A 10749-nucleotide genomic window follows, 5' to 3' on the forward strand; every position below is an offset into this window, starting at 1 on the left:
TTCAATTACCTGCGTTCTGCTATTACTTAGAACATTAACATAGAACATGCAGGTACGGGGCGACTAGCACAACAATTACCTACCGGTCCGGGCTGGCTTGTTTGTTTTTAAATTTATGTGCTGATGTGATGAAAATTGCATAATTTACACTCTCTGCACTCTAGAACAGAATTTTTCAATACGTGTACCTCTTGTGGTCGTGGGGGTTTGCTGGTACTTTTTGGTCGATTGTTTCTGTCGTTTTTTTTTCACCTGTGAAAAGGTTAGATTATTCGAATATCACACAACTCTAGGCCTTTGAAGTTGGCCTCCGGCTTGTGCCTCAATTTTAGTAGGAGTTTTATTTTGCATAAATTAAATAAGGCCATGTCATCGAGCGCAAAAGTTTCAGAAATGAAACAATGAAGTGATTTCTGTCATTTTTTATTTTTTTGTAGCTTTTCTTCACAAATAAATACAAAAACTATACATCATATGTACACAATTAGACTCATTTTGTTCTCGCTTTGAGATGCTGGTTCTCGCACACTGCTATTCGTTAATGGATGATGACTTAAATAAAATCTGCTAAAATCTCAGCTTACGGACAGTCAACCGCCGAGCCCGTCGTCCGTTTCCCGCGTCGTCCGGGTTGGGTGGTTGTTTTCCCGCGTTTGGAAGGATCCAAAAAAAAGTTAAGTGTTTCTATAGGAATGTGTGTTGTTGAGCTGTGCGTTCATCTTTCAGTTGACGAATGAATCTGCTGGTTTGGATGTCGGTGTAGTGGGAAGAAAGAGGGCACTAACTAGAGGAGCTAACTAGCGACGTAGAGACTCTTAGTGCAGGTATCCGGGGTATCCGGAGTAGGCCAGAGGAGCGTGGTACGCCGGGGCAGCAACGACGGCTGGGGCATGGGCAACGACTGGAGCAGCGTAGGCTGGTGCAGCATAGGCAACTGGAGCCTTCACGGAGAGCTGCGGATGAAAGATGGAGATGAGGAGACGATGAAAAACGTGAAAACCGACGCCGCGAGTAGGTGATGATTATGATTGGTGGCTATTATGATAGTGAGAACTGTTGATGGAATGCTGCAGACTGTTGTTAATTGATACGTTTATTCATTGGCTGCTATTATGCTATTATGAGCTACCGATCCTGTTTGGGTTGTTGAGTAATTGGCGTTTGGCCGTATTATGTTTGGCCTCGTGTATGTTGCAAGATTTATTCGGATGACAATTGAAAAGGGTTTTATTGTGTAGCGATTGCCTTTGAAGGTGAATCACAGCTCACGAATATCGTGCCACATTCGAACAAGTTTATCCACAAAACTGCAATTGTTTGCTTGTCAAAGGTTCGATTGTAGGAGGTGTTGCGTGTTTGGCTTGTTTTACTAAACGCGAACAAGTCAACTGCTTTTCGAACAATCGCTATTGAATTCGGAATGCTTGGCAATCGAGCTGAATTGATGTGATCTTTCGTCTTTAACTAAGGGCCTTTTGCCATTTTTGATTGTACAGTTATAAATGCTGGTAGCAAACGACATTGAGCATACTGTTTGGCAGATCAATGTCTTGATATAACCGTAATTCAATTAAAGGTCGTGATCAACTTATTTTACTCCTACTGAATTCCAGTCGAATATCAGCCGGTGAAACATGATTTTTAAACTATTGTCATGTGCTAAAATCTAAATTTAGCCAACTTTATGCGGAATTGCTGAAATTTGTGAGTTTTATTTGTGTGAATTGTATTAAATATTTTGAAAATTATTACATTTTATACTCGTATATACCATTGATTTTGTAGTTTGGCTTTGTTTATTCCAAAATTGAATTAAGGATGCTCCAAACAGTAGAAGAGCAATTGAATCCCGTAATTTATCCCGAACTTTGGAATACTTTGCCGGAACCATACAGTGCTATTTAGTATTACGAAGGAAAATACATTGAATGTAGCAACTACTTAGCGATTGACATCGATAAAATATCGACCAAGCGCACATAATTTAAATCAACACACAAAGAAGAACATTGCGATTTCCACCTTTAGACCGACCATTGTCGTGACGTGCCAAAAACAATCGATCACATTAAATCGTGTTTGTCGTGGCTAACTCTATTATCCTGTCAATTGCTCAGCAGAATTATCCCATCGAAACCCCACCGGATGGATGGATTGACTGGTGGATGATTGGCTGGATTGGCTTCTAAGGACTTACCTTGTAGGTGTTGGCATACGAGGTGGCGAGTGGTGCGACAGCCTTAACGACCGGGGCGTGATAGGCCAGTGGAGCAACGGCCTTCACTACTGGAGCATGGTAGGCCAGCGGGGCGTGGTAGGCAGCGGCAGCATAGGGAGCAGCATAGGGAGCGGCATAGGGAGCGGCATAGGGAGCTGCCAGGGCTGGGGCACCGTAGGCCAGAGGGGCTCCGAGGTAAGCGGCCGACGCGGCGGCGAAGAACAGCGGCAGGACCAACTAAACGTAGGCAAGTCGGAAAAGAAAATCGTAAATCATCATTCGTGTCCACTCGAAACCAAAACATCACTTAAATTGCACACTAAAATATTCTTATCACTGATACCCTATCGATTACACATCGAATTTGGAACTTCAACTCACGAGCTTGTACATTTTTGCGGTTGAGAGTTTGGGTTTGGGTTGGTTTGTGAAAACACTGAAAAGCTGCTGCTTTGACACACTGAACTATAATGCTATTCGGAGCTTTGATCCTAACTATTTATAGTCGGAAAATCGTTGGAGCCCTTCTGAACTTCGAAGTTTCTCACAAAGGTGACACACGGTCACAGCAACACCTGACTACACACACAGTGACATTTTAGTGCGGCTTAGCGCGGCGTGCGACTGTAAATACCAGACCAAGAACATGTCCAACCGAGAGAAAGAGAACAAATGCTGGCCACGCCACTGCTGCTGCCGCCGCCTCGAGTTGATACTAAGAATTGGTAGTAGGTCTTATTTACCATCACATTCAGTCGCTCGTATACACGCGGATTCAACCTAGCCTTTCGGTGGTCGATCGGTCGGTTAATATGCCATAGTAAATACGAGTATCGTTCAGTTTGGTTTTACTATTGGCTGTTTTGTTTTCTTTTGCTTTGGTGTGGTTGCCGTCGATACCGTAAGTAGGGTTTCATTCTGATCCAACGGACGCGTCATTGCAGTACGAGATTTGCCGTGGGCAGACCCGATGCCAATCGCGCATCAGCGTTTGGGGTGGGAACACGAGGAACAGGGCAGGGATAAGGATACACGAACGCAAATCATCGTCATACGGCTTTTCAACAACAACGGGGCGGTTTCACAGTGCTGCCATTGAAACTGGGGTACAAAAATAAAAATTAAATATTTTTCGAAGTGCTAAATAAACTTTATCTGCTTTATGAATCATTGAAAAGCATTCTTTTGTTGGATAAAAGTTAAGCGAATTTTAAACAATATTTATTTTTCACATGCTATCTATCAGACATATTTTACAAAATGTTTAAGTTGTAATTTTTTAGAAAAAATAGCGACAACAAAATAAACACAAAAATGAATCCAATTCTAACCAAAGTTATACAGATACGACTAGTATAAAACCATAGTAAATCGTAGAAAAATTTGATTCCATTCTGAATAATGCAAAACTAATTATATAAATACAAACTAATTGACAAAAATACTGAAATAAACTCGAGACGATAGGGCACAGATAATGTCTTGAAGAAGTTGGAAAAATAACTACTCAATCCAAATAATTTTTTGACTTTTAACTTTTTACTTTTGACTTTTGACTTTTGGCTTTTGACTTTGGCTTTTGACTTTTGACTTTTGACTTTTGTCTTTTGACTTTTGACTTTTGACTTTTGAATTTTGAATTTTGACTTTTGACTTTTGACTTTTGACTTTTGACTTTTGACTTTTGACTTTTGACTTTTGACTTTTGACTTTTGACTTTTGACTTTTGACTTTTGACTTTTAACTTTTGACTTTTGACTTTTGACTTTTGACTTTTGACTTTTGACTTTTGACTTTTGACTTTTGACTTTTGACTTTTGACTTTTGACTTTTGACTTTTGACTTTTGACTTTTGACTTTTGACTTTTGACTTTTAACTTTTGACTTTTGACTTTTGACTTTTGACTTTTGACTTTTGACTTTTGACTTTTGACTTTTGACTTTTGACTTTTGACTTTTGACTTTTGACTTTTGACTTTTGACTTTTGACTTTTGACTTTTGACTTTTGACTTTTGACTTTTGACTTTTGACTTTTGACTTTTAACTTTTGACTTTTGACTTTTGACTTTTGACTTTTGGTTTCTTTACTTTGATTTTTAATTTTTAATTTTTAATTTTAGCTTTTGTGATCCGTGTTTTGAACTTTCAATTCTGATTATTGAATTTTGACTTGACTTTTGATGTTTATGCTTTAATTTTGGACTTGTTCCTTGGTTCATAACTTTTGAATTTTGACCTCGAATTTTTACTTTCACTTTTCGATATTTAGTGTTTGATGTTTTACTTAAACTGAACTTACAGTTTGACTATATTTTTGACTGTACTCTTTTGATTAGTACTTTTTTAATTTTTGACTTTCGAGTTACAGAGTTTAGCTTTTGAATTTCAACTTTAATATTAATCTGTCTTTTCCTTTTTCACATTTTATCTTTGACTAGTTGAGTCCGAATCTTACGATTCGGAAAATATTAATGTCTGTTCGTGGTGAATGACCCTTTGGGTTAAAACCACTCTAAATAAAAAAAAAGTCTGTTCAGAAAACCGCGAATATATTCCATTTGCCAGTGTTTGCAAAGAAGTTTAGTCTTTGTATTAGTTCTTTAAGTTCTTATATTGCATAATATAGCTCTAAGTTGTTGTACATAAAACAGTTTTAGCCAGATCAAATCAAATCAAATGGCTTAGTTGTGTGAGTGGCTTTGAATCGTCCATTTTCTGCCGCGAACCGATTCATATGGTCGCTGTTAAACCAGTCAGAACCGTGTGGCAAAATTGTGACTTCGAGAAAAACGCATTCAAAGTTGCTGGTTTATAGCTATCAAGTTGAGTCGAGCAGTCTAGTCGAGCAGCGAAGTTGAGCAGTTTAATCCGGCAGTCCAGTCGAACAGCCTAATCGAGTAGTCGAGTCGAGTGTTCCAGTCGAGCAGTTGAATCGAATAGTCGAGTCGTCAAGTCGAGCAGTCGAATCAAACAGTTTAGTCAAGCAGTCTGGTCGAGCAGTCGGCTCCAGTGGTTCAGTTGAACAGTTAAGTTCCGCAGTGAAATCGAGCAGTTAAGTCAAGCAGTAGAATCGACCAGTTTAGTCGAGCAGTTGAATGGAGCAATCGAGTACAGCAGTTGAGCCGAGCAGCCGATTTGAATAGTCCAATCGAGTAGTTGAGTCAAGCAGTTTAGTCGAGCAGTTGAGTCGATTCGAGCAGTTGAGTCGACTAGTCCAGTCTAGCAGTTGATTCGAGTAATCAGGTCGAGTGTTAAAATCAAACAGTTGAGTCGAGCAGTGAAATCAAGCAGCTCAGTCGAGCAGTTGAATCGAGCCGTCGAAACTACAGTTGGGTCATGCAGTCTAATCGAGCAATCGGGCCAAGTTCAGTGGTTCAGTCGAGCAGTTAAATTTCGCAGTGAAATCGGTTGATTCGAGCATTCGAAACGAACGGTTAAGTCAAGCAGTTGAGGTCGAGTGGCTAAGTCGAGCAGTTAAGTCAAGCAGTCTAGCCGAGCCGTCGGGTCAAGTGGTTCAGTCGAACAGTTAAGTTTCGCAGTGAAATCGAGCAGTTGTGTTAAACAGTAGAATCGAGCAGTTTAGTCGAGTCGATCACTCGAGTTGATCAGCTGAGTCAAGCAACCGATTCGAATAGTCCAATCGAGTAGATGAGTCAAGCAGTTTAGTCGAGTGGTTTAGTCGAGCAGTTGAGTCGAGTCGAGCAGTTGAATCAAGCAGTTGAGTCGAGTAGTCCAATCTAGCAGTTGACTCGAGCAGTCGAATCGAACAGCTAAATTAAGCAGTAGAGTCGAGCAGTTGAGTCGAGCTGTCAAGTCGAGCAGCCGAATCGAACAGTTCAGTCGAGCAGTTCAATCGTGCAGTTAAGTCGAGCAGTCCACTCGAACAGTCTAATCGACCAGTCCAGTTGAGCAGTCTATTCAACCAGTTGAGCAATCGAGCAGTCCAGCAGTCGACCAGTGATGTGACTGAGAATAAAACTCATTGCTATGAAAACATGACATCCTGACGTCCCGAGGGGCCTGTTTTTAATTACCGATAAGCCTTTTATGACGTCCTATCAGGGACCTGGTTTTGGGTACAGACAAGCCTCTTATATAAATAGATGTTGGTCAACTTTTGATTTTTGACTTTTGACTTTACTTTTGATTTTTAAATTTTTTATTTTTGAATTTTGATTTTAACACTTTGGCTCTAACTATTGATTTTTACCGTTTAACTCTTGATTTTGGTTACGTACTTTTTACTCTTGCATTTCCGATTTTCAACTTTTGGACTTTCGTATTTTTTGGAATTATGATTGTTGTATTTCTACTATTAGGCTTTAGTGTTTTTAATGTTTCACTTTTGGCTTTGCCTTTAATTTTTTGACATTTGTGTTTTTGTTGTTTTCTTCGTAATGATTTTGACTTCTAACCTTTAATTTATAACTTTGAATTTGTTATATTTGAGTTTTGAATTTTATTTTTTTAGTTTTACTTAACTCTACTTTAACAAAGTAAAGACAATTGACAAAGGACAGACAGTAATAAATCCTTGATACAGACTATAAAATGTAGACGAAACGTCTGAGAAAGTACAAAATCTGTTCTGATTTAATGAGATTGACAGCTTGTAATAATAAAATATAATCATGAAATCATAAAGTTTGTTATTCGATGAAATCATTACTGAACCGGCAACAAAAAATAGTAAAATTCTGAAATCATGAGTAATTTTTTTTAATTGAGGACATAAAATTTATTTTCGTATTCCAATTGGAAGCCCTATCCAATCTAATTAGTGATTGGGTTCAACAAGCCGCTGTTGGAGAGTGAATATGCTCTACAGTTCACTGTTAGGTTTGAGCTCTGGCCCGTAAAAAGCTGCCAGGTGAGTTACCGTTTCGTGTAGTTCTACTTTTGTGAGAGTTTGTACTTTACGACACTTGTTGGTGACGCTATTTCTCGCTATTTCGTGACTTCCCGGCTCACGGCTTCTCGGCACCAACACTTTGTACGTTTTTTGCCAGCTATCATGTACTTTGTTTTGTCAGTTTTAATCTGATGAAAAGTTTGAACTGCTTTGAACTGAAATGGTCTAAAAATGTTACCCACAGCTTAGCGGTCGATTTCTATAATATCGTTGTTGTCCGCAAAACTAAGAAGTATATGAGATCTCATGATGACAATACCGTTCTTTTGCACGTCCGTATACCCAAAGAAATGATGTTTGAAAATGGTTTGAAAGTGCAGTCCAACCAAAGTGACAGAAGCGACTGCAGTTTCACCAGCTATTCTGATGCTTGATTTGCACCCATCCAGCGTTGCTCGAATCAGTTTGAACGCTATATGCAAGCATCATCTACCATTGCTTAAATCGCTTGACTGAATCGCACGCTGCCTTGAAATCCACAAATAAATGATAAGTTTGCAATTTCTATTCCCGGAACATCCCTAGGTACTGTCGCAGGACCAACATGTTGAGCTGAAAATTAATTGCAACTATGGGGCGAACCAACCACCAGTTGAGAGCCCCATTATAAAGTAAATAAATTAATAAATAATTGCATCTATGTATTTTATTTCTAATATTGTAGCATTAGCATTTTTCATAACAACGCCTAATTTTTGGATTTCTTGTCTACTGTGTTTTGTCTGTGGTAGGCAATATTCCCTATGCGATGCTTTAAATATTTCTACAGCTGATACGCCTAAAGGGTGTCCCTATTCAGTTTAAGTCAAATTTCTGTATTTGAAGAAAATAATTATTGAATCAATGTTTTTCGACTAATACTTATAATTCTGTTTACAAATACGTTGGAATTGTTACAATTATCAAACCGATTTTATGCCACTAGTTGTACGTATTGTCAATAGTAACTGCTAATTAAGAACCTATTCGATGGAGGCGCTTCTACTGGCAACATGGTTAGCCAGAGAACCAACAAACTTTGTCGATATAAAGCACATGAAACCTCCAACACCGGTCGCTTCTGGTGGCTACAAGACTATAAGGGAAGCAGTTCACATCCCTCCTACCCATACCACCTATATCTATGTACATACATATGGGTTTCAACTGCTCTCGGGGTGTAACAGAACAGACTGCAACCGTGATCTTCTGATTGCTGGCACAGCAGCTGGCGCGGGTTCTGCTGAATCATTCATTCCGCCTTTATTCTAGCAGACGTTCATTCACATGCGCGCGGTCGATCGGGGGTGTTGGATGTTAATGGATAGATAAAGTTACAATATTGTGGGAATTTTCAATCAACCGGTCCGCTTAGGTTCGAATAAAGTACGCAGTTCGATTATTTATGCATGATTTGGCAGTTTTAATGCTTACAAGATAGCGAGATGCAGTTAGTTTTCAACTCCATTTCGCAGCATGAAGCGTTTAGTCTTTATAAATATGCAATTTGCTCCACTATTTCAACGAGGAGGAAAGATTGAAGTCGACTATAAAATGTTTAAGATAATGTTTCAATTGGTTAGGCAACCAGTAGGTGGTTAGATTGATTATCATTTAATGGTACTATTTTCCTTTGGCTTTGGTGTATGTTTAACATTGGAAGCAAATTAGTTTATTTAAATTATTTATGATTGTCCGGAAAAATACTGTGAGGCATTTGGCACTCAGTAGATTTCATTGTTTTATTTCTCAGTCACCCTATACAGTTACGCCGTTCATATTTTCCCACTCGGTCAAGCGTGATGGTTTCAGCAGCCTAAGTAACCAGTCTTCAACGTCTGCTATATACGGCACTGTGACAGTTGACTTTTCCTGTCCGACGAAAGCGTTACCACTACTGGACAAACGAACGCGAACAGTCCTCGATATAATTAGTGATTCTGTCTGCGCGTTTGCGGCTAAATTTCTCAATAAGGATATTAATAAACTGTAACTAGCTAATGTACACGGTCACTTACTGTTGTTGTTCCGCGAGAGTGAATGGTCAGCAATTTACCAGACCGCAATGAAACCCGTGTGGATTTGTGAAGTAAATGGATCGATCGATGGCTGGATGGACGGATTAAAAATTTATTAGCTTTCAACAGGTATTACAAGTGAACGGTTAATATTGACTGGTAGCACTAGCAAATTTAACGCGGAATCGAAGCCTCTGAGTAGAAACATTACTAGGTAATATTGATTTGTTATGTTATATAAAGTGATCTATTACACAAAAAGAATTGTTCAAAATAAAATATTTATGATTGATTGTGACAGTTTGAATTTGATGGAATATAAAGATATGTTTTAATCAATCAATCAGTTGAAATACTTTATCCTATCGCCATACTAAAATTGTTGAAAATTTTGTAAAAATCTTATAGATTTTCTCTTCCTAATTTCGGTTTGTATGAATAGATCTTTCGTAGATAAAAAGTGACAGAATTCACAAAAGAAGTTTAAATGTGAATAAATCAATTTTTGAAATATATTGCACAGAAATGAACTTATGTTGTTTATCGGTTTTCGAGTGGTATTCAAATACTTACAACAATTTGTTTGAGATACTGATTGAAAACATTTAATAAATTAAAATCAAATAAAGGTATGCAAAAAATATATAGGTTACTTTTGTGAACTTAGTGACGTGATTATTCAGCTTAGTTTAATTATATGATGGAGATTTTGTATGATACATTTACATAATGCAGTCAGCATTTATTATTTTAATCAGATGTCCAGAACGTTTTTTATCACATAGAAATTCTTGGAGCAAATAAACCAACATCGGTACATTTGGTAGGTGTCACAATTACACTTGTTTGATCATTATTATTAATGATAATTATTAGTGCTGCAAAGTTTCTCGCGTTTAAAAATTTAGTTGAAGTCTTGAATTTTCCGATCAAAGATGATACAACTGTACACGGTCTGACTACTTTATTACTGCCACTCGTATTTTATTTCCAAACTTCGAGTTTTCTAGAAATTTTTTGTAGGTCTCATTTTTCAAGCAAAATTTCAGAAGGTCGAATGTCTTTTGGTGTTTTCTCTCTTACGTTTATCACGGCGATGCAAATGCATTCTGTTTATTCGCGAAAGGTCATATGGAAAATGCCCAGGGCATGACATAAAGATAGTCATTGCGGGGATACAGATACGCAGGTTGGACGTGAAGAATTCTTTTGCCTAGCTACTGGTAGACACGACTGAAAGCATCCGTCCCACCACAAACCATAATAGCCTGAGGATAAAACGTTGCAGAGATTTCAACGTCATAAGAAACGCTATAGCACTGGGATTGCGTTCTTGCGCAGGCGGGGAATTGCTTTAAGAGGCATGATATGAGAAGCTTTTTTAAAATGATCAACGGAATCCGGAACCGGACCGTGCCAACTGCTGTTATGAGCAAAGAGAGGAACCTGATTACCGAAAGACAACATTTTGATAAACTGTTGATAGGATTGGACTGTTGATAGGATTTTCAAAAAGGGACATCGAATGGAGTGTAAAAACTATTGAGGAATTACATTGCTCAATTATGCCTACAATGTGCTTTCCCGTATCCTGTTCTGCAGACTGAGACCGTTAGCGGCG

General features: G+C 38.4%; 1 protein-coding gene across 1 annotated transcript; it reads right to left on the reverse strand.

Annotated features, from left to right (window-relative positions):
- Positions 1-484: 484 nt before the first annotated feature.
- On the reverse strand, positions 485-2643 carry LOC128734381 (cuticle protein 16.5-like). Its single transcript, XM_053828553.1, has 3 exons — positions 2600-2643; positions 2198-2455; positions 485-953 (listed from the first exon to the last, which is right to left on the reverse strand). The coding sequence occupies exons 1-3, from the start codon at positions 2609-2611 to the stop codon at positions 816-818; spliced, it is 408 nt and encodes a 135-aa protein (XP_053684528.1). The 5' UTR covers positions 2612-2643; the 3' UTR covers positions 485-815.
- Positions 2644-10749: the final 8106 nt, after the last annotated feature.

This window comes from Sabethes cyaneus, chromosome 2 (assembly GCF_943734655.1).
Source record: "Sabethes cyaneus chromosome 2, idSabCyanKW18_F2, whole genome shotgun sequence".
Classification (NCBI taxonomy): Eukaryota; Metazoa; Arthropoda; class Insecta; order Diptera; family Culicidae; genus Sabethes; species Sabethes cyaneus.

Coding starts and splice junctions, on each gene's coding strand:
- LOC128734381 (XM_053828553.1), bottom strand. Junction 954..2,197: donor CGTATGCCAACACCTACAAG/GTAAGTCCTTAG, acceptor TTTCATCCGCAG/CTCTCCGTGAAGGCTCCAGT.